Raw genomic sequence first — 23415 nt, 5'->3', positions numbered from 1 at the left:
TCTAATTTATTCCACAAACAAGTGGTAAAACCAGCAGCACTGACCCTGGACAGGGTCCAGCCCCTCCCCAATTCCCACCCCCCCAATCCCACTAGTGGCGGTAATGAGGGCTTCGAGAACGGGACCGTGAGCGCCTAGAACAGAGGAAAAGAGACAGGACTTGAGCATCACAGTGGGAGAACCCCAGGGACCCACCAGGGACGAGGGAGGGGGACAGGAGGGAGCCAAGAGCGGGCTACACTCGGGGCAGGTCATGGCCCTGGGCCACCTGGCGGGAGCGGAATGTTCGCCCAGCTGCCTTACCTCCGTGACGAGCTGTATTCACGACCTGGAAAGGAAGGCAGAGAGGATAGGTTGGGTGGGGGAGGGTGAGCTGAGTCCCCATCCACTGAGAAGCTGCTCCCCTCGCCCGCCACGGCTCAGCCAAGGCACTCACTGTATCGGGGGGATGGGGACCGGCTCTGTCTGCTATACTGACGCTCCCACTCCTCTCTCTCCTTCTCCCTCCGCTCCCGTTCCCTAAGGGAGAAAGGAGGGGACGGGGGGGGGGGGGGACCGGGGCGGGGGGGCGGGGGGGGGGAGCACTTAGAGGGGGGGGGCGCAGGCCGGGGGGGAGGCAGGGGGAGGGGGCAGTCCGGCCAGTAGGAGAAGCCAAGCAGAAGAGAGAAAGGGAGGCCTTACTTCATGCGGATCTTGCGGGCCATGGCACGCAGTTCATCCTCTCGCTCCTGAAACACAGATCCCTCTCACAGGGTGGCACCTGCCCACCTGCCCATCACAAGCCTCGCAGACCCCTGCCAAATTCAGGAGATCCCTCTCCCCAGCATCCTAGGGTTGCCACCACTTTGGAGGCAACCTTGACCCTCCCTGACCAACCACCGGCCGTGCCCCCCCTTTCTGAAGAAGGAAGCCCCTTCCCATTTCCTGTTCTCTCCACCCTACCCACCCTGCCCCATGGCCTGCCCTCGTCTCTCCCCAGCCCCAGCCCACCCTCGGCCTGCCAGTCCCTGCCTCATTACTGCCTCTCCCTTCCAAGCACCATCCAAAGAGCCCTCCCAGATGAGGTCTCTGCTGACTGCCTCAGCCATCAGTGCCTCCCAACAGGACATCTTTAGCACAGACTTGGAGGCACGAACGATGTGCCCTAGCTCTAACCCTGCTCCTTCACTGTCTGGGTAGTCCCAGTGCTTGGCAAACAGCAGGTACTCCATAAATGCGCACTGTCTTCTCCCCAGAGGGTCGTGCACCCAGGGGTCCTCACCTGCCGCTCATGCTCCTGTTGGATCATCTTCTCCTGCGCCGCCTTCTTATCCGCCTTGACTATAGGAACAAAGGGACACAGGGAGGGCTAGGGTTAGTGGCCAGCAGCTGGTGGCCAGGGGCCAGCCTCCCTTTCTCCCTGGCGGGGCCCTGCCAGGGACCTCACTCACACTGTCTGTTGAGTGCCTTCTGCATCCTCAGTTTCAGCTTCTCTTGGGGGGTCAGCTTGGGCTGTGGGGAAATGAGAGAGGGGAGGGGTGGTGGGTGCTCAGACCTCGTCCTCCAACCTCATCACAGAGCTCCTGGCTTTTGAAGGATGTAGGAAGAGAAGGGGAAGGGAGGCCCTCAGGAGAGGTGACCACCCTGAGTGGGGCCAGGGCCCAAGTGTCTGCACCACCCTTTGTCCTAGAGGCACCCACACTGCACGGGACTACCCCAACAACCCCTGGGTTCCTGCCCTGGGGGCGCCCCCTCTTAAGCCCACCCCCCAAACGCCCTACCCCCACCCCATCCCCACTGTAGGCGCTTGGTTCTGGGTGGTGCCGCCGCTGGGAGTTAGACGGGCGAGTTCCAAATTCTTACTGACTTTGGCAGCTCCTGTCTCTTTACCCGAAGCTGTGTCAGCCCTGGGTGGAGGGGGAAAGAAAGGGTGAGGGGTTGGCTTTGTCCAGGAGGCCCCTCTAGGGGCTCCTGCACCCACCCTCACCCCAACCTGCCACCTGGCTCACTTTTTCAACTTCTCCCCAACAGCCGGGGATGCCGCCGGCCTCGTCAGCTTCTCCCTCAGGGGCGACGGGGAGTGAGTTCGGCTTCGGCTACGGCTGCGGCTGCAGGTGTGGGTGCGGCTGTGGCTGCGGCTGCGGGACAAGCTGGGTGACCAGCTGCTGCGGCTGCTGCTCCGATGACGCGGGGCCCGGCCCCCTCGGCGGTAGCGCTCCCCTGACCGGGAGCGACTCCTGGGGAAGACAAATGCCCAGGATGCCACAAGGACCCAGCCTCGCTTGGGCACCCCAGGCCCACCTGCCCACATCCCAAAAGTTTCCAGAGAAGATCATTTCCGACCACCAGGTCTGTCCAGCCAAAGCCCTTGCCCCAGGGCCCAGCTCCATCCTGGCCTCCAGGTGCCTGACTAGCCCTCTTCGGGCCTGTGCCTTTGTTCTTGGGACGTTATCTCAACAGATTCGATTTCCCTTGTAATCCTATGCATCTCACCGTGACTGTGAGAAGGGTCAGAAGCTTCCCCAGACTCACTGCCCAAGGGGCCCACCACACACAAAGTGTTTGAGGACAGTGCTCTCATTGTGCAGCTGGGAACGTGGACACTACTCCTCGTCCTGTGACTTGATAACTCATCAAATCACAAGCTGGTGAGCTGGAAGAGAGCTGAGAAAAGACCCCCTGGTCCGGCCCCGCCAAAGCCCAGAGGAGGCGTCACTCGAGGGCCTACCAACAGGAGCCATCCAGGCAGCAGGTGCTCAGCCTCCAAACCCCACCTGTCTATTCCCTAGGCCACAAAGTCCCCTCCCCGCTGCGACGCTGCCTCGAGAACAGGACGCCCCCTCCCATTCCCTGAGGCCTCATCACCCCCAGCATGCCCAGCCCCCTATGCCAGGAGCACACGCGTGTGGGCACACACCTAGCCCCAAGCCTTCCACGCCATCTCGTCCAGTACAGACGGGAACACGAAGCCCCCGTTCGCACGCCTGACCAGGGACTGCCCACCTTGGCCGGAAGGCAGCCACAGAGTGAGCCTGCTCCCTCTCAGACAACTCTCATCCTTAGGAACTGAGCGTGGCCCAGGGGACAGAGCACTGGGCCTGACATCCAGAAGACCAAAGTTCAAATCCTGCCTCAGACATTTGCTAGCTGTGTGACGATCACCTGCCTCAGTTTCCTCATCTATAAACCAGAGGTCCTAAGAGCCCCTCCTTCCCATAACAGAGTCAAGCCCCTAGCAGATCCTGAGGCATCCCCCAAGCACACCCACCCCACAGTCCCTGCTCCCCTGGTGCCTCTGACACCCCTGGCCTGGCTGCCGTCGGGATGCTCCTGTCTCACCTACATCCTTCCCGAAGGTCTGACGCAAGCAGACAGCAGCGGAGGCAGTCCTCCTGGGCTGCCGTGTCGCACAGCCTCCGAGCTGTTCAGATCGCCAATACCTGCCCTCCAGCTCAGGAGACCCTGCCTGTCCAGAGCTCTTGGGGCCCTGCAGCGGACCACACGTGTGGACATGAGCGTGTGCGCACACACACGTACATGCGCACATACATATACACACACACGCACAATGCACACAGTCCGCAATGCAGTCACATGTGTCCACATTATATGTACACACACACATTAATACACATAACTCACATGCACGTGTCGTCATGCACACAGCCATATAGCATACACCTATACGCACTGTACATATGTACATGCATTCAATGGACATATGCACATGCATGACATTGCATGTGTGTCACAGCGCACACATGCCTATGCAGTCGTGCACACTCACACATACACACACCACCTACACCTTCAGCCAGGGCCAAGGCCCAGGGTGGCTGCCCTTGGTGCCAGGTCCCCCCGCAAGAGCCTGGATTCCCGCACCTCGACGGCAGCCCTCCCACTCTGGCAGCCTGCCTCGCAGAGACTATCACGAGATGTGGGGGAAGTCATCCTTCCATGAAGGTGCCAGCTGCCTGAAGGCACCCAGATGGACTTGTACAAGGTCACCTGGCTACTGGCATCAGCAGGATTTGAACACAGGTCCTCCTGACTCCAACCCCAGGTCTCCATCTACTGCACTATGCTAGAGACCGGTCTAGTGACCATGTCAAAAAGAAAACAAGGCTAATCTGGCATGAGCCTTCCTCACATGACGACCACTAATGTTTCTATGTGTTCATTAACCAACACTTTAATAATTCATTCTAGATTGTTGCAAGAATCCAAGGAAAATTCTCGGGCCCATAGCCTGAAGACTCCCCCTATCTTCTCTGGAAATGTGGCCTCACTCCCTGCTGTCTACTCCTTTGGCCAAGCCCCCGGGGAACGGCTCCCCATGATCTTCCCACATTGCCCCTCTGGAAATCCCAACGTGGATCAGACTTACATAGCACAAGTCTCTCCCCCATGACCCTTTATCTCACAAAAACACAGGCTAAGAGGTCATCAAGAAGCAAGCCCAGGGTGAAAACTAAGGCTCGTCCTCTCTGCTAGCCTGAACCCTGCCTTCTTCCATCCTAAACCGGACGCTGGCCATCCATCCCTTGCTCAACTGGGCCCTCAAAGGCAATCACGACATGACTCAGAGCCGGAGGGCCCTCAGGGCACTGTCCCATTTTGCAGATAAGGAATCAGGCCCAGAGGCAGGCAGAGAGGTGTCAAAGCCAGGATGTGAACACAGGTCATCCCCCTCCTCGGGTGCCAGGGCTGTGGGCCGGCCCTCCCCAGGCTCAGGGCCTGGCTCACACAGCTCCCTTCCCCTCCAGGAGCAGCCTTGCTTCGCTACTCGGCCCTCACGAGGCTCTGCCACTGGACAGTGTTCTCTCTGGTTTCCTTTCCTTCCCAGGCCCTCATCTATCTCCCCCAACAGTTTCTCTGGGATCCAAATCTCAGTTGCACCCCTGCTGCAGGTCTAGAGGTTCCAAAGCCTCCAGAAGTCAGTGATTTCTCTCCTTTCTCCTCTCCACTGTTCTGGGTCGCTCTTCCCCAAAGGTTGCCTCCCTTCTCCGAGTCACCGTGCTTGCCCTGAGCCAAGGTTTCCGCCAGCCACAGAGACCCACCTGTAGACCTTTCCTATTCAGACCAATGTCCCCAAAGCGAGCTCTGCCCCACCCTCTCCGAGACGTCCCCAGTGGCCTCAGCCCCCTCCACGTTCTCCCTCTGGCTCCTGCAGGAGGCAGAGCCTGAACCCCCTTGGTCAGCGGCGCCCTCCCCCTGCCTGGATGTCACACGAGGCTACACTGTTAGGGCCTCGGTATCTCTCCTCTCTCACCAGGGCAGACATAGGATCTGCACCTGGGGCCTCCGGTGGGTCTCTGCGCATAAGGCCCAGTCAAGGAATCTGGCCGCAGCGTGACCTGAATGAGCGATCCTCAGCTCATTCCACAGCGATCCTGTGGTCCTCAGCTGCCTGGAAGTGAGCCAGTCTGGCCCCCCCACCCCGCCCCGCCACCCGGAGAAGCCCGTACCTGGATCGCCGCCGAGCCCCGTAGCCACGGCGGGCAGGGGAACGGGAGTAGCGGCGCCCATCTCGTGAGCCGCCTCCAGAGTGCCGCCGGCCTCGACTCCGGGAGCGCGAGTAGCGGCGGGAGCGTGAGCGGGAGCGCACGTGCCGGCCTTGCCGGTAGTGGCAGCCCCGGCGAGAGCGGGAGCTTGACCGGGAGCTGGAGGTGGAAGTGCTGGAGGTGCCGGAGGAAGAGGAGCTGGAGCGGCGGCTGTGGGGGACGGAGCAGAGGGGAGGGACGGGCGCGGTCACGGCCAGAGCTGCGGCCAGGGAGGCGGGGGGAGCTGGGGAAGAGCAGCCCTGGCCCCACCCCCCGCGGCAGGGGCAGGGGCACGGGCACACAGACAGCGGGGCGCAGCAAGGATCGGGCGAGAGCGAACGTTACCGACCGGGAGCTGGCGTTACGACCTGGCGCGGGGCCGCCGCCTGGCTGCGGGGCTGCTGGGGGCTGGCCGGCCCGAGGCTTCCCCGGCGCAGCCCCTGCGCTGGCGGCAGCTGCCGCCGCGGCTGCCGCCTCCTCATCACTGCCCCCGAAGCTAGTGATGAAGGTGATCTTCTCCTCTCGGCCTGGCGTCGGCGACCGGGAGCGGGAGCGAGATTCGGAGCTGGACTCGGAAGGAGACCTGGGGAGCCAGGGTAGGGGAAGGAGGGGCGGCCGGATGAGAAGAGTTCATTAAGGACTCACCACAGGGCCCAGGGCACTGCGAGAACAAGCCCGGCCCCAAGGCCGACGGTAACTGCGCCCGTCTCAAGACCTCGCAGCCCCCCGCCAAGCCCAGGGCGGAGGGCCTGCGGCCTCCTGGGACTCACCGCTTGTAAGGGTCATAGGTGGGGCTGTCTCTGCGTGCGTAGCTGCAGAGAGAGAACGGGGGAGGGCTGTGAGCCACACATGCCAGGACCAGGTCCCCACCTTGGTCAGCCCCACTGCCCATGGGAAAGTTGCTGTGGGACACTGCAGACCCCAGCATTCTCTCCCTCCTCTCGCCTCGCCCAGACCCTGGGGGCTCCCAGATCACAGGGCCCTCTCCTGGAGCCCCTGCCCCTGCCCAGGACATGAGGCCCCGAATGAGCAGATATTGTCATTCAAACCAGGGTCCTCAGACTGGTGCTCTCTGGCCCCCACCTTGCCCTTCTCCAGGGTCCAGGTCCAGCCCCAGCTCCAGTCCCATCAGCCCAGGAGGGCACTGGAGGGGTGGGGGAGGGGGGCCTGACACCTAACCACAACGACAGAGGGCAAGGGCCTACCTTGGGGGGCTGATCTTACGACCCTTCAGCCTCTTCTCCCGGAACTCCCTCCTTTGTCGCCGGGATCGGCGGCCCTGGGAGGAAGGCAGGTTTGATGGGGGCAGGCCTGGCCCTCTCCCCTTCAGCCCCACTCCCGCTGCAGCCAGGACCCCCTCCCTCACCGAATACATGGCCTTCTCCTCCTCCAGGGCCTTGGCATGTTTGATGGCCTCGGCCTCCTCTTTATCCTTCCGCAGCATCCTAGGAGAGGAGGAGGGCACAGGGGTCATGGGCAGGGCCCCCACTCACTAGGGTCTACACGTGTGGCTCAGACGCAGAGGAGGTCTGGCCACAGCCAGGAGAGGGGCTGTATGGGTCCAACGACATTCATTCTTCAGATGGGAACTGAGGGCCGGCCCAAAGAGAGACAAGCCACTGGCCTGAGGACACAGCGAGCGGTGACAGTAACAGGATTGGAACCTCCCGGTGCCACAGGCCTGCACTGTGGGCCCCTGTTCTGAATGTCTTCTCCCTGCCCTTCCTGCTCTGTCCTCAAGCCTCCTCCAAGACAGCCTCTATGCTCAGCACCCCAGGGGGCCTCACCTGCCAGGGGCCCGAGGCTCCTTCAGAGCCCCCTGGGAGGCCCCCGGTACAAAGATGAACCAGGGGAGGGGCGGAAGGGACCTGGGAGAGGCCATAAGCCAGCCTCCCAGCCCAGCTACACAGAAGGTGAGATGGGATCCCACCCCCTGGCTGCGGGCTCAGACCAAGACTGTCTGCGTTCTCAACTGCCTCATTCAGTGGACGAAACTGAGGCCAGAGAGGCTAGATCATGCAGAGCAAGGGCCGAACTGGGCCCTGGGCTCCTTCCGTCTCCCCCTGGCGCTCCACCCAGCCTCCTCTCCCTCTGCAAGCCTCACAGCTGCAGGAGGACATGAGCTGCAGCTCATCAAAAGGAGTCTGGCTCACTGGGGCGGCTGGACCCTGGTGACTGGCCTCTGGCCACCAGGGAGGGGCTCTCACAGAAAAGGGAGAGGACTTCCCCAGACGAGCCTGGCGGGGGGTGTGGGGAAGGGCTCACACGGGATCCTAAGATCACCCTCAGGATCCTCAGCCACTTTCTAGAGGCCCCCCAGAGGGAGGCAGGGCATGGGCCCGCTCTGATGGGGAGGTCTTCCCAAGCAGCTGGACAGCCAAGGGCAGAGGTCTGGGTCACTGAGCACAAGGTCATGGAAGGTCACGGCCAAGGCCATGCTGGAGCAGCTGCAGTAAGGCTAGAAATTACCCTGACCCAGGTGGCTCAGACCCAGAAGGAAGCAACTCATCCAAGACCACAAAGGCAGTCATCTGAACCCGGGCGCTTCCACTGGTTCCAAAGCCAGGGTCCTTCCCTTAGCCCTTTATGCCCCCGGTAGAGCTGCTGGGCCATCCCTGCAGGGGCCATGTGCCTGAAGAACAGGCTAACTAGCAAAGGTCAGCCCAGGCCCCTATGGTGAGGGGAAGAGGAGAGGGAGGGGGAGATGGGGGAGGAAGGGAGGGGGGAAGGAGAAGGGGGAGAGGGGAAGAGCAGGGGGAAGGGGGAGGGACGGGGAGGGGAAGAGGGAGGCGACAGCAACAGGCCTCCGGGGCTCCTCTCTGTCCGCCCACCCCAGGCCTCACCTCACAAAGTCCCCGTCTGCCATGCCGTAGGTCGTGGCCTGCTTATTCAGGTCGGCCACCTGCTCTTGGTTCAGCTCGTCCACATCCACTTCCACATCTGTGCCCAGAGACAGCCCATCAGGGGGGAAGGGGGAGAGAGAGGCAGGAAAGGCCAGGGAAGCCTGGGCTGAGGGGATGCCTGGAACGGCCAGGGGTGATGGAGAAGGCAGAAGGCAGGGCCGGCACCAAGGGGGCGGGGCAGGGCTCCTGGGGCCTGCCCTTCCTCACCTGGGCCTCCAAGAAGCTCTGGCTGCAGGACTCATGTCAAAGCCAAGCCTCTGCGAGAGACCCTGCCTGGGCCCCCCAGAACAGCCTGCCCTCAGTCGCAGAAGAATCCTGGTGTTCATGCTGGATACACGTGTGTAATGTGTGTGTACCGCATGTACATGCGTCTACCCACGTACATTCTAGGTGTGCATCTGTGCATGTACACTCTGCGTGGGCACTACACGGATGTCTATCTGCGCATGCACTTTCCAGGTGGGAGCAGTGCATTACACGCATGGCACACGCATGTCCTCTGGGGGGAGCACGTGAGAGGCCTGCCCTGCAGGCCGGGAGCCTGGTGCAGAGGAGACATTCACCACCGACAGCCTGAGCCAACGGCAGGGAGAAAGGGCCCTGGCGGGAGGGATGGGGCAGAGCAGACCCACCGATGTCAGGGATGACCTCGTCCTCGTCCGAGTTGCTCTCCTCCTCCCCGGGCGACTCCTCGTCCTCGGGCTTCTCCAGCGCCTTCTCCACCTCGGCCACGGTGCTGTCCTCGTAGGTGTAGCCGATGGACGCCTTCTTCTCTGCCAACCTGGGCCGCGGAGCGGAAGCGTGGCCGTCAGCCCCTTGCCCCCAGCCCGGCCCCAGCCCCCTGCCTGCCTACACTCACTTTTTCTTCTCTTCCTCATTGGGTTTCTGCAGGCCCCCATACAGCTCGTCAATGTAGATCTGGTACAAACACTGCTCTTCAGAGACTGAGGCCGAGCCAGACAGAAGCGGACCAGGCGGGACGGCCAAGGCAGAGAGGAAACACTGGGTGTGAGCAGGGCCAGAGGGGAAGGGGGGCCCTGGGCCCGGCCCCTCCCCCAGTCCCTCTTGGTCACTCACTGCCAGCAAAGTCGTTCTGCACCAAGCCTCGGTACCGCTCATAGTTGCACTTGCGCTCATCAGACTCCTGCTCTGGAGAGCTGGGGAAGAAACCCCGAGGCCTTGGACGTGACCATGGCAAACGGCTTACCCTCTCTGGGCCTCAGTTTCCTAGATCTGTCCAATAGGGATAACTCCCAGAGAACAGCTAGAATCCCTGGGGCACACCAACACTAGCTCAGGCCCCCAAGGGTGGAGGCAGAGGGAGCCCCACCCTCTGACCCCCCCCCCCACAGTGAGGCAGGCAGGCAGAGACTCACATAGTCGTCAGCAGTGGCGGGGTGTACTCGGGGATGTAATCCAAGTGGGCGCGGACATCAAACCGGTCGATCATGGTGTTGGTATCTCCCTGCCAAGGCATCCTGTGAGGCACCATGGGCTCAGCACCGTCCACAGGCACCTCCCCAGGACCCACCAGTCCCTCCCTGAGGCTCCTGTGGCTGGGCCCCTCTGCCATCTCCCAGCCCCGAGAACACAGACTTCCAAAGTAAGGAATAGCAGACTAGCCAGTCTGCACCAAACTGAAGGTGACGCCTCCCCAGGCCCAGCCCCCCAGCATCTAGTCACGTGTCCTGAGCACTGGTCAGAAGTGTGCTCCCTGAAACTGTCCCAGCGCTGGTCCCTCTCCTGGCTCAGGGCCCCAGCCTGCCCTCGTCAAAGCTCTGGCCAAATCCAACCTTGCCTGGGTCTCAACGTGTCTCTCCTACACTTCCCCAGGGCTCCCTCCTACTGCCCCAAACTCCTCACAATCACATACACCAACTCTGACCTCAAGTCTTGCCTCGGGGTCCCACCCCATGCACCACAACCCTGAGCTGTCCACCTCAGCCCCACCCAGGCCTCACATGTTGACAGGGCTCTCAGCGGCCAGGGCCACTGCTGAGTCGAGATGCACCTTGCAGGCCCGGCCATGCACCTGCAGGAACTGGGCGGGGTCCTTTTTCTGCAGGGACAGAGATGGCACAGGGCTAGAAAGGAACTCAGGATATCATAGTCCATTCCTCTTATGCAAGGGCGGAAGAAACTGATGGCCGGCACAGGAGAAGCAAAGTCCAAGCTGAAAGCCAGGTCTCCTGACTCCAAGGATAGCACCCCTTCTCCTCTGCCAGGCTGGCCCCCAGGCAGGGACTCCAGCATCTCGGGCCAGAAGGGAACTCCAAAATGACCTTGTGCAACCAGCCCAATGAATGCCTAACCACAGACCCTCCAAGGATGAGGAGCTCACCAACTCACTAGGTCAAACAAGCCAGTGGTGCTTAGGAAGCTGTTAGCTCCAATTGTTCTATCCGGCCAAAACCTGCCTGTGACTACCGCCACTGTGGCCAGGCAGGGCAGGGCCAAGACCTCTTGGGGGACAGCCCTTCAGACATCTAAGAAGGGTTATCTCTTCTTTGGGACAAATTCCCAATTCTGACAAGAAATCCTCACAAAAGGAATGTGTTCCAGCCCCTGACCGTACTGTCGGCCTCTCTCTGGGTGGGTTCCAGTCAATCAATTCTCTTCACGGAATACCGTGCCCACACAGACGGACATGGACACCCCAGCACACTCCACCTCTGAACCTCGGGCTTCTGGGAAAGCAGCCTGGGAACGCATCAGCTCCTCGGACAGTCAGGCCACACTGGAGGCTTATATTGGGTTTCCGGTCAATTCAGACATGAACATTTTCATCAATGACTCTGATAAACACCCAGAGCTGAGGAGGCTAGCTAACTCACTTGAACGCAGAGGCAGGATCCAAAACCTCCTGGCAGGCCAGAATGTTGGGGCAAATGTAACAAAATGAAATTGAGGATTGACAAAGAGCCAAGCCTTACACTTGGGTCCAAAAAAATCCACATTCACAAGACCAAGATGGGAGAGGGGCAGCTCAATAAAAGAGCCTGTCTAAAAACGCTCCCAGGGTGGAGAAGGGCTCGATGTTCCCGCGAGTGCGGCAGAGGCAGCAAGCGCCTTCTTAAGATGCCCTGTGTCCAGGTCTGGGGCAGGAGCCGGTCTGCTCCCCTCCACCTGATCCCATGGGCCGGGCTCTGAGCCCCCAGTCAGGAAGCACCCTGGGACCTCTGGGAGGATGGCTCAAGGAGAGGCTGGCAATGCCTAAAACTCTGTGCCTTTACTCTCCCTACTGTCTGTGGATCCCCAGCACCTAGCACAGAGCCTGCACATGGTAGGTGCTGGATTCGCTGATGTATACTTAAGGGCTTCTAGGAGGTACCATAGTGTACAGAGCACTGGGCCTGAAGCCAGGAACACTCATCTTCCTGAGTTCAAATCCAACCTCAGACATCTACTAGCTGTGTGACCCTGGCAAGTCACTTCACCCTTCATGCCTCAGTTTCCTCATCTGTAAAATGGCAAACCGCTCCAGTATCTCTGCCAAGAAAACCCCAAACTGGGTCACGAAGGGTGGACAAGACTGAACAACAAAACTTTAAGGGAAAGAAAGGAAAATCGAGGTGGGACAGGTTAGATAGCTTCAGGTACTCTGACAGTTCCCGTCACTGCCTCTCTCTGGTGCCAGGGGCCAGAGTTAGGAGCAGGCTGTAAAGACACAACTTTAGGTGCTGGGCTGCCTCCAGAGGGCCACTTGGTAGAAAAGGGGAGGGAGGGCGGCAGCCTGGCGTGCAGGGCTTAAAAGAGCCTCCTCGTGGGGCAGCTAGGTGGCACAGTGGATAGAGCATCGGCCCTGAAGTCAGGAGGACCTGAGTTCAAATGCGGCCTCAGACCAAACACTTGACACTTACTAGCTGTGTGACCCTGGGCAATTGACTTAACCCCAACTGCCTAAAAATAAAAAAATTAAATTAAAAAAAAAAGAGCCTCCTTGAGGTCCTTCTCCACCCACTGGGAGGATCCCAGAGGACAGGCTTGGGGTCAAAGAGCTCTGAGCAGGCTAGGATATGCTGGGCTGAATCTACTGAGAGAAAACATGCCTAGCCGCAGTTCAAAAACGTCCCTTCAGCAGCCTAGAGGGAGCCCACGAAGCTAAACGGCAGAAGGGTGCCCGATGGCCCCAGCCACGCCTTGGCATGTCTAGTCCAGGGTGACCTCGCCCAGAGCAGGGGGAGGGGCCCACCAGGCCCCAGCCTGCACTCCCCAGGCATCCCCTTCTTCAGGCCTGGGCTGCACTCCATGGCCCCTGAGCGGCCTCCCCACCCCTGGTGCCTCTGCAGAGGCTGGAGCCCAGGCCCATTAGGCCAGCTCCAATGGCCCCACAGCCCGTTCTGTGTCTATCGAGCAGTAAGCTGTCTGGCAACAGGCTGACTGGGCCTAGTACAATGGTGTCTCCTGGAGGCCCAGGACCGTCTCCTCGGTCGTTTTTGCTTTGTTTTATCCCCAGCACCTTACACGGTCTCGGGCACACCGTGGGGGCTTCATACTCACTGAGCTCCTGTCAAGCCTCCCAGACTAGTCCTCGTGTCTTAGGTCTCTAACCTCAGGCCCCCCCAGGCCCTTGCCTTCACCGGCTTCACCAGAGCGGCTTGTACAAGCCCAAGTACAAGCCCCGTTCCTTCCATCTCTGGATCCCATGCTCCTTCACTTGACAAAGAAGACAAAAACCCTCTCCCTTAATGAGGATCCGCTCTTAACCCTTCTCAGTCTGATTCTTCAGCCATGTCCTTCTCAAGCTCATTTTACAGATGAGGAAACTGAGGCAAACAGGGTGAAGTGACTGGCCCTGGATCACACAGCTAGGAAGTGTCTGAGGCCAAATTTGAACTCAGGTCTTCCTGACTCCAAGCCTATCACTTTGCCACCTAGCTGCCCCCTGCTCCTCAATCTGTCAAAAAGAGATCTACTGGGGGCAACTAGGTGGCACAGCGGATAGAGCACCGGCCCTGGATTCGGAAGAACCTGAATTCAAATCTGGCCTCAGACACATAACACTTACTAGTTGTGTGACCCTGGGCAAGTCACTTAACCCCACTGCCTAACCAAAAATAAAAAAATTTTTAAAAAAAAGAGATCTACTGGCCACCAACCTGCTCTCCCTCGGGCCCAGTTCCAACCATGGCCTTCCTCCCTCCTGAAGGTCTCCTTATAGCCCACAGGACAAAGTCCAGGCTTCCCAGCCTCCCCAATCTGAAGCCAGACCACCGCTGCTCCCGCCTCACCCCCCACACTCCCTATAAAAATCCAAATCTTGGCACACTCGCTCCTCTGGCCATTCCACCAGCTCGCTGCCCAAATCTTCCTTCTCCTCTGAGGCCAAGGTCTGCTTCCTTGATGATCTGACACCTGACCTCGTCCCGCCTCCTCCTGAGCCCCTACTTCTGTGTCTGTCCTCTAGTCCAAGACAAGTCCTTACGCCTCCTTCTGGAGCTGGAGAAAGAAGCTCAGGGGAAATGCCCTGCCCCAGAGCCAGGATGAATCCAAGTCCAATCTGAATCGTGTCACACCAAAGCACCGCTCATGGGCCACCTCTTCTCCTTCCCGCTTAAACAAAAGCAAACAGGGTTCTCCTCCTGGGGCCTCCCCTGCCCAGCTTCTGTCCCTCTCACAGAGGCCTCACTAACTCACTCACCCCGCACTCAAAGAATGCTTGAAGTGAAATGACCTAGGAGGTCACTTGAGGATACCATCCTCATTTCACACCTGGGGAAACTGAGGCCCAGGGGGCCAAAGGAACTCACACCAGGTCCCCGAGGTATGAAGTGGCAGAGCCGGGACTTCCATCTGTTGCCCCATCCTCACTCTGAGTCCCTCGTCTGAGGCGCCCTCCCCCAGGGCTGCCGGCCCCCTACTCACAATCTTCTCATAATACTCCCGGCGGCGTTCGGCACGCTTCTTGTAGTCCACCATCATGCCCCGAAGCTTCCGTTCGTGTTTCCGGGCCTCATGCCACATGGTGGCGGCCAAGCCTGTGGCAGACAGGGAACGTCCACAAGGGAAGGTCTAGGGAGAACGGGGGTGCCCCACTCCCCGAGGACTGATGTCCCCTCAGAGCCAGGGCAGCCCCCAAGGCGGGGGAATATGAGGCCCAAAGAAGGGGTGGATGCCAGGCCCACAGACCCCCAGGCACGTCGGCAGAAACGGCCAGCACCAGGATTTCAGAGCCCAAAGGAGAGCTTCCCACCATCTCATCTAAACTCTACCTCAGTTTACAGGTGAGGGAACTAAAGGCCAGAGAGGGATTTCCCCAAGGCCAGTAAGTGCTGGGACAAGAAGAAAGTCATCTAAGAAATCAGAAAAGCACAATAAGAAGCTGAATGACAGGAGCAAAGGCCTGGGCACCAGCTCACCACCCCAACTCTAAAACGCAGGGGTCAAGGGCGTGGACTGAGCCCAAGCCACACCAGGGAGGCAGGCAGAGCAGCCTCAGGGGAAGGGAGTCGAGATGCGGGCCTCAGAGCTCCAGAACACCTTCATGATCACCCCGTCCGACCCTTTACTCGCAGACAAGAAAACTGAAGCCAAGAGCCTGCAGCTCCAGGGAGGAGCATCTCCCAGAAAGCAACTCAGAAGGAGTAAGGGTCCTGAGGCAGCATTGTTAGGAGACTGGGGGATGGGAGGTGGGGGAAAGTCTGAGAGGACACAAGACAGTCATGGAGCTGGGGCTGGAGGAGGGATGGCCAGGCCTAGAGACCTGGAAGCAGGGTGGGAGGGAGGCTAGACAGAAGCTGGGGGGCCTGTAGTTCAGACCATGAAGAGGAAGGATGATTTCCAAGTGGGGGAGGAGGAGAATGAAAGGAGGGGGATTTCTGGGTTGGAATGGGGGGGAGAGAGGTCACTTCAATGCAACAAACATTTAGTAAGTGCCCACTGTGTACTAGCATTGTTCCAAGGGCTCAGAAACCAAAGACACCAGCAAGCATAATTCCCTATACTTAAGGAGACTCCACCTAAGAGGATACAAAGCTTAAGCAGGACCAAAAGTCAAATACACGGAGAAACTGCTGGCTCTGGAACCAGGGCACCCAGATTCAAATCTGACACTGATTGAGTGCTGCTAGCTCCAAACGCCAGGCTGCTCTTCGGCCCTCAGGCGGATACCGAATAGTTACCAGAGGAAGAGCTCATTCTCAGCATGGGGGGAGGGGGTCAGGAAAGACCTCGGGGAGGAGACAGTGGGTATCTGAGCTATATGCTCAGGAAAATGAGCATGAATGAAGTGTTTACTATGTGCCATGCACAGAGCTAAGTGCTCTACCCTCACTCTGGGAGGCAGATACTATTATTATCCCCATTTTACAGCTGAGGAAGCTGAGGCAGGTAGTGCTAAAGTGACTGGCCCAGGGCCACACCGCCAGTAAGTGTCTGATGCTGAACTTGAACTCAGGTTTTCTGACTCCTGAGAGAGTTGGTGCTCTCTCCAGCAGCGGTGGTCTGGCTTCAGATTGGGAAGGCTGGGAAGCCTGGACTTTGTCCTGTGGGCTATAAGGAGACCTTCAGGAGGGAGGAAGGCCATGATTGGAACTGGGCCTGAGGGAGAGCAGGTTGGTGGCCAATAGATCTCTTTTTTTTTAAATTTTTTTTATTTTTGGAGAGGTACAGGTGAGAGAGGTGTGCATGGAAGACATGGGAGACCATGTGTGCAAAGGGTCAAGAAAAGATTGTTTATGTGGGTGAAGGAGAGAAAGAAGGGATCTATTCATTCTGGAAAGCAGTTCTAGGAACTAGGCCAAAAAGCCAATTAAACTTTGACCCAGCAACACCACTACTGGGTCTATGCCCCAAAGAGATCAGAAAGAGGAAAAGGCTCCATATCGAATTATAGCAGCTCTTTTTGTGGTGGCCAAGTACTGGAAACTGAGGGAATGTCCATCAATTGGGGAATGGCTGAACAAGTGACGGTATGAGACTGCAATAGGATAATATTGTGCTGTAAGAAAGGATAACAGAGGTGGTTTCAGAGAAACCTGGGAGAACTGGATAAACTGATACAGAGTGATGGGAGAGCTGTGTGACTGTCTTACACAGTAACATCAAAACCACAAAAACAGACAACTTTGAAAAATCTGGGAACTCAGCTCACCACTGTGACCTGCTACAATCCCCAAGGACTCCTAATGAAATGCTGCCCCCACCCCCACCCCGGGGCTCAGGGTGCAGAATGAAGCTTAGTTTTGCTTCTGGTCTTTTTTTGGACATGGCTAACGCAAGAAGGATCTGTTGTGCTAAACCATATACATTTATTAGGCTTTTGTTTTTCTCACCTTCTCAAGGAGTCGGGGAGGGGGGGGAAGAGAGAATTTTGAAACTGAAAATAAGATTGGATTTAAAAAGAGAGAGAGAGAGAAAAAAAGCTTCTTCCAAGGTGCACAAGAAGCCCCTGCTCTACTAGAAATAAAGCCCTTTGTCCTAGAGCCGTTCTGCCCATCACAAAATGAAACGACTTTGCCCTCAGTGCAGCGCTGTCTGCTTCCTTCGGTGGCTCCCAGCTCCCTGGAAAGGAGTCAGCAAACGCCTGGATCGTTCCTGAGCCCTGGGGCCTTGACGGGCTCCATTCACCCATTTCTCTTGCCATCTGACCTCCTGCTTTCCAGACACCAGTCGACTGGTACTGGGCCTGGAGTCAGGAAGTCCTGAGTTCAAATTCCACCTCAGACACTTCCTAGCTATATGACCCTGGGCAAGTCACCTAACCACTCACTCATCTATAAGATGGGAATAATAGCACCTACTTCTCAGGGTTGTTGTGAGGATCAAATGAGATGTTATTTGTAAAGCCCTTTACATACCTTAAAGTACTCTATAAATGCTATTATTTCCAGCTCCACCCACTTCCCTAAAGCTTCCCAAATGAAAAGGCTGCTTCCCCAGCCTGTGAGGTTCCCCCAGGGCTCACGGCAACTTCCAGACACCAGCCATGGTGGAACACACTCCGCAAAAATCAACAGAAACAAACACAGAACTGTCCTTGTCATTCAGTACATTACAGACCACCTGGACAAAAGGAAGAAACAGCCAGGGACAGGGAAGGGCACAGAGGCACCATGAGAGGATCCAGGAAGGGTTTGATCCAACCCTCTGGCCCTGTCCGAAGAATAATTCTGTTCTTCAAAAGACAGAGGAAGCCATTAGGGAAACTTTCTTGTTTGGAATAGGATTCTCCTCAACAAGAAGCATGTGATAGCAGAGAGAAAACCAGAGCCTAGGCGACAGGCTCTGTAAACTGCACCAGAACAGACTTCAAAGGGTCCCAAGATCTGAAGTTCTACAGGGAAAGTCAGCCCAGGAGAAAGGGGAAGCCCTGAAGAATGAAATTCGGCAGACACAAAGAGCAGTTATTCCAACAAGGAGGGAAAAAAAGGTGGGGGAGAGGGGCGGACAGGGGACAGGCATGGGGACGACCTAAAGACGCCAACATGTTTGCACATGGAACTCCTCAACTAGCTTCATTTTTAAAAAGCATGCACAGAACAAAGTCGGGACAGGAAACAGAACTCAAGCCTCAAAGCTGGCATTCTGGAGGAAAGCTCACAATAACAAGAAAGGTGATTCTTAGCTAGACTGGGGAGAAGAGGAGGCTCAGGGGAGACTGAACAGTGATGCTGGGAGAGAAGGCCTGACAGCCATGCCCAAACCCTTCACAGAACAGGCGGTCAAACGGCTAGGTGGGGCAGGGGGTGGGGGGGAGGTTGGGAAACAAAAGGGACGAAAAAACAGAAGACAATGATAAAATATCATGCTTTTAAGGACCAGCTGGACCAGACTAACCTGATTTCTTTTTCGGGCAGAGTAACTAAAGGGGTCAAACTGGAAGACTGCTCCAGGTGGAGCAGTGGCCTGGAGTCAGGAGGACCTGAGTTCAAGTCAACCCCAAACGCTTACTAGCTGTGTAACCCTGAGCAAGTCACTTCACCTGTTTGCCTCAGTTTCCTCATCTATAAAATGGGGATAATAGCACCAACCTTCCAGGGTTCTTGTAAGGACCCAATGAGGTAATAATGTGCTTAGCACAGTGTCTGGCGTACAGTAAGCACTACATAAACGTTAGGAAGTATTATTATAATTTTTACTATATCAGATGCAAGTTTACTTAGATTTTAGCAAAGTATTTGACAAAATTTCATGCTACTCTTGCAGAAAAGATGGAGAGATGTAAGTTTTTGGAACTGATGAAACGCTAGACCCCGAAGCCAGTTTGATGACAACCTGCAAGGACCCAAGGCTCCATGAGAGAGCCCCCCGAGATCAGGGCAAGCACGAGACAGCACACAGACCCCATCTGAGATGACACAAAGTGGGACAGCTAACATGCCAGTGACAGCCAGGATCCAAAAAGGGCTTGAAAGACTGTAACTAACCACAGGCTAAATTAATAGGGATGATTTTTTTTTTCCTTTGATGAGGCCCCAGACTCCAACGGGAGTCTGCTCAGCAGCTTCCAGAGCTGCCTCAAGAGGGAATTTTAAGAAGCAAACATGAACTCCTATAGCCGGGCAACCACTCTCACAAACAAAAGACCGGGAGGCGTGGCCAGAGTTCCTTTGAAGAAGGCCTGGGCAGTGGAGAGGCTTGCAAGTTAAAAGAATAAAAGCAGCTCCCTCAGTCACCCTCTCAGGGAGGGTCCGAGTGTGGGGCCTGGGGAGCCGACAGTCACCAGCAATGGTTCGGTCAGTCCTGGGAGTCACAGTGATTTAGGGGTGCACAGCCACAGACCTGGAGGACAACCGAGACCAGGCCGTAAGGGAACCTGAAGAAGAGAAGAATTGTGGAAACATGCTAACTGTCTTCAAAGATGTGAAGGAATGCATCCAGAAGAGGCTTCACCTCAGAAGACAGAAACAGAACAAAGGAAGAAAGCGGCAGTTAAGGCTTGGTAACAGGGATCTAGCCAGAAGTGACAGGGCTCCCTCGGGGGTTCCTCAAGAACACGACAGCTCCGGATGGCCACTTGTCAGGTATGTGGTCAGGGAGGCCCCTCCCCAGCATGGTCCCGAAGAGCCCTCCCCTCCCACCCAGGGGCTCCCTCAGGCTCCTCGGCCAATTTCTGTTCTCTCTGGCCTCCCAGGTGTGGCTAGCTCATTCAGCTTTTCCTCTAAGCTCTTTCCTTTGTGATCTCATCTCTTCCCATGACTTCAATTATCACCTTAAATGCCTCAGAAACCTAAAGTTGCAGCTCTGTAGACAACATCCCGCTGGAATCCCTCTAAGACCCAACCGCATAAACCAAGGAGACCTAAAACTAAACTTTCTCCCCTTTCTTGTCTCTGTGCCTCCGTGTTCCCAAAGATCTGCTGACATCCCTCACCTGCTAAAGCCCTCCAAGGCCCAAGTCAGGGGCCACCTCCTCCAGGAAGCCTTCCCAGGCCAGCCCTCCCAATCTAATTTTTCAGGTACTTCTTTGTCTCCACATGTACAGTAATCATTGAATCACATTCCAATCAATAACGTGTTTATTTAAGTACATTTCTTCATCTTCCTCCTGTTACCCTGAATAAACTTCTTCAATGCAGGGTTATTTTATTTATCCTGGTGTCCCCAACACAAAGTAAGTACTTAATAAGTATCTGTCAATTTAAAATGGATTGCTGAGGGTTAAGAGAAAGCTGTAGGAGCCAGGGGCAGAGTGTTTGTTTGAGGTCCGAATCAGGGATACAGCCATGAAGGCCAAGTAGGGGTTTGGGTGGGACCAATTAGAGAAGGACACATCTGGTTTTTAAAAAAAGAGGAATGGCGTACTTGGAAGCCCAAAGGGATGAACAGTACTTGGTGAGGTTTTGGGAAAGGGGTATTTGATGGCTCAGGAACCACTGAAGATACTGGGGAAGGAAAGGAAAGGGAAGGATGCTGGAGAAGAAGGGATGAGAGAATGTTTACAGCCCCAGGAGAGAGGGGGCTCACAGGGAAGCCTGAGATTAGGAGAAAGGAACGATCCAGTTAAATGAGAGGGAAGTTGAGGGATCCAGGAGAAGGGAACCAAGGAAGATGAGGTAAGAACTCAAAAGAGGGAATAAGGGGAAGAGGTACCTCCACTCAAGGCCCCAGAGGAGGGCAGGGATTGGGGAAAAGAGGATCCAGCTTAATCTATGGGGAAAAAGGATGCAGAAAAGAGAATGGTCTACAGCTGTCAAATATGCATGACCCCTGACACACATGAAAATGTAATTGGGAAACATTTAACAAAATCAATATAAATATAACAACACATAGAAAAAATTATATTTCTTATGTCTGGATTACTGGCCCTGTTTCTATCTGAGTTTGACACCAGTGGTCTGGAGTGCCACCCACCCCCCCCCCCCCCCCCCAAAAAAAGCAATGACAAGGAGAGGCAAAGCAGAGCCTAGGCTATTTGGGGTAAAGACTGGAATGGAGGAGGGGGGTGTAATGGATGGACCACACTGGACAAATTATGAGACAGAGAAGGGAAGGGGCCAATTTAATGGAAGCAGGTCCTTGAAGACATTTCAAGGGGGGGAAAAAGCATACTTGAAGACCAAGAGGGAAAAGAGCAGGACCTAAGGAATCCCTGGTAGGAGAAGGGAGTTACTGGGTCTAGGAAGTCTTAATGGGGCCCAGAAGAGCTGTGTAGGGACGAGGATTCCTGGTGAGGAGCTCAGAGCAGGATTTAGGAACTCAGGAGAAGGGACAGGGCTCACAGAGAGTAAGGGAGATGAAGACCCAGGCTTTCCAGGAGAAGTGGGGAGGGGCTCTAAGAAGATGGGATTTTAGCTTTCTGCGAAGTCTGAGCGGGAGTAACGTAGGTTAGAAAGTGTTTATAGGTCCAAGAATGGGGAACGGTGGGAGAGTCTCCATAATTTTGGGAGTGGGAAGGGGAAGAGCAGGAAACAAAGTAGGGGTCTCAATGAGGGCAAGACTTTGGGGCTTGGGGAAGAAGGTGCAGGAGAGTGGGAGGATGATGGATGGTAGAACAAATGGGGGAGCACAGACATGAGGTGGAGGCATGGGGGCCCGCAGGGGACAGTTAGGGAAGGATGGCGGGGGAGGGGAGCCTGGTGGTCTAGGGGAGCACTGACACCGGGCGGGGGAGGATGGAGGACGGCGGCAGGGCCACGGAGGGTCTCAGTGGAGGGGGGTCGGACGTGGAGAAGGGGGAGGTTGGGGCCCGGTGGGGGAGGGGCAGCATGCCGGGGGATGGGGGGCTGGTGGGGAAGAGGGGATCCACCGTGCTGCGGAGGGGGATGGGGGGAGCGGGGGTCTGGTGGGGGAGGGGTGCGGCCCTATCCTCGCTGGGGGAGGGGCCCGCGGGGGCGCGGCGCCGACGTTTCCTTCTCCCCGGCCGTCCCGCGTCCCTCTCGGGCGGGGTCTCGGGCCCATAGCCGCTCGGGGGCGGGGACACCACAACCCTGGCCCGGCTCCCCGCTCTCCTTCACTTACCGCGTCTCCGCTGCAGCCGCCAGTGCCGGAACCGGAAGCGGAGTGTACGCCTGCGCGCCGCGCCGGAAGGGGAGGGACCGAGGCTGCTGGTGGGGCCCAGAACCGCGATTCCGCCCGTGCTGGGCTTCCTGCCAGATTGCGCCCGAGGCCCCGGGAGCGCGCAGGCGCACAACCAACCGGGGAGCGTCCCCGGGGCGGACGCCCAGGCGAGGAGTGCGCAGACGCCGGGGCTCTACACGTGACTAACGCCCCCGCCCTCCTACTCCTGGGGCTCTCCTGCGGCTGTGAGAGCTGCGGCCTGAAGACCGGAAGTGGGGGGAGGGAAGAAAGCGGGGGGGGGTGGGGGGGGGCGGCCAGGGGTGGGACCTAGTGGCCATGTGTTCCTTCGCCAGCGTGAGCCTGCCAGTGGGGCAGTGGATGATAAGCGCGGCCTCGAGGCAGTATGGACCAGAAATTCAAATCCGACCTCGGCTGCTGCTTAGCTCTAAGTCACGTAACCTCGGTTTTCCCGTACTATAAAATAGGCACGACACCTTGCAGGGCTGTTGTGAAGAGCACTTGTTTGCCTAGGAGGCAGATAGGTGCAAAATCCTGAGTTCAAATCGGACCTACCTATGTGACCCTGGGCAAGTCACTTCACCCTGTTTGCCTCAGTTTCCTCATCTGTCAAATGAGCTAGAGAAGGAAATGGCAAACCACTTAAGGTTCTTTGCCAAAAAAACCCCAAATGGGGTCGTGAAGGATGGACACGACTCAACAACAACATATAAATGTTTTATTCCCCTCCTTCCCACTGAGGCAAACGGGGTCTTAAACGATTTTATGTCAAGTTCTGATCTAGGTGGCACCAGGCCCTCCTCAGGTCCCCAAACTGGAGATCATATCCAGGACTTCCAGTCAATTAATAAGCAGTTCTTAACACGCCAAGCACAGTGCTAAATTCTGGAGGTACAAAAAGAGGCACGGGACCGTCCCTGCCCTCAAGGAGCTTACAATCTAATGGGGTTGCAATTTAATGCAAACAACTATATACAAAGCAAGCTATGTACAGGATACGGATTTCTGTATCCTATATATAAATATACAGAATACTTATACAGGATAACTAGGAAATCATCAACAGACAAAGCACTGGAATGAAGGGGGGTGGGGGGAAGGCTTCCCGTAGAAGGTGGGATTTTAGTTGGGACTTGAAGTCCAGGAGGTCAGTGGTCCAAGGAGGGAGCTGACCCAGGCTCGGGAACAGCCCAGAGCTGAAGGTTTCTTGTGCGTGGAACAGTGGGGAGGCCTCTGTCACTAGCATCAAAGAGAACATGGGAGGGGGCGCTGGAGGGGGTCCTTGAAAGCCAAACAGAGGATTTTTTTTGGCTAGGCAGTCGGGTTTAAGTGACTTGCCCAAGATCACAAAGCTAGTAAGTAGCAAGTGTCTGAGGCCGGATTTGAACTCAGGTCCTCCCACCTCCAAGTCCGGAACTCCGTCCACTGCGCCACCTAGCTGCCCCCAAACAGAGCATTTTGTATTTGCTCCCGGAGGCACCGGGGAGCTTCTGGGGTTTACGGAGTGGACAGTAGTCCACAGAAAGAGT

At 56.9% G+C, this 23415-nt stretch overlaps 1 protein-coding gene across 3 annotated transcripts; it reads right to left on the bottom strand.

Annotated features, from left to right (window-relative positions):
• On the bottom strand, positions 1 to 21871 carry CLASRP (CLK4 associating serine/arginine rich protein). 3 transcript variants are annotated; one of them, XM_027860701.1, is made up of 21 exons: positions 21830 to 21871; positions 14291 to 14403; positions 10387 to 10484; positions 9802 to 9903; positions 9503 to 9582; positions 9285 to 9369; positions 9058 to 9206; positions 8366 to 8462; positions 6889 to 6967; positions 6728 to 6801; positions 6293 to 6334; positions 5872 to 6105; positions 5448 to 5693; positions 1989 to 2216; positions 1847 to 1886; positions 1431 to 1491; positions 1262 to 1320; positions 682 to 728; positions 437 to 519; positions 304 to 328; positions 1 to 134 (listed from the first exon to the last, which is right to left on the bottom strand). In XM_027860701.1, the coding sequence occupies exons 2-21, from the start codon at positions 14387 to 14389 to the stop codon at positions 92 to 94; spliced, it is 1971 nt and encodes a 656-aa protein (XP_027716502.1). In that variant the 5' UTR covers positions 14390 to 14403; positions 21830 to 21871; the 3' UTR covers positions 1 to 91. The 3 variants fall into 3 exon arrangements, with proteins under 3 accessions (XP_027716502.1, XP_027716503.1, XP_027716504.1); XM_027860702.1 differs by lacking the exons at positions 10387 to 10484; positions 21830 to 21871 and having other exon boundaries at positions 14291 to 14383; XM_027860703.1 differs by lacking the exons at positions 1 to 134; positions 304 to 328; positions 437 to 519 and having other exon boundaries at positions 1843 to 1886.
• Positions 21872 to 23415: the final 1544 nt, after the last annotated feature.

This window comes from Vombatus ursinus, unplaced genomic scaffold (genome assembly GCF_900497805.2).
Source record: "Vombatus ursinus unplaced genomic scaffold, bare-nosed wombat genome assembly UNPS02014239.1, whole genome shotgun sequence".
NCBI classification, from domain to species: domain Eukaryota; kingdom Metazoa; phylum Chordata; class Mammalia; order Diprotodontia; family Vombatidae; genus Vombatus; species Vombatus ursinus.
Note: the sequence above shows the minus strand (reverse complement) of the source record. Positions and strands in the feature narration are given on the sequence as shown.

Bases quoted from the DNA above. Each gene is read 5' to 3' on its own strand.
- CLASRP (XM_027860701.1), bottom strand. From the start codon at position 14,389: ATGTGGCATGAGGCCCGGAAACACGAACGGAAGCTTCGGGGCATGATG. The intron at 9,904-10,386 runs GTGAGGCCTGGG...GGTGCCTCACAG, and splicing joins GCTGAGAGCCCTGTCAACAT to GATGCCTTGGCAGGGAGATA. The intron at 729-1,261 runs GTGAGGACCCCT...TCTGTGTTTCAG, and splicing joins AACAGGAGCATGAGCGGCAG to GAGCGAGAGGATGAACTGCG.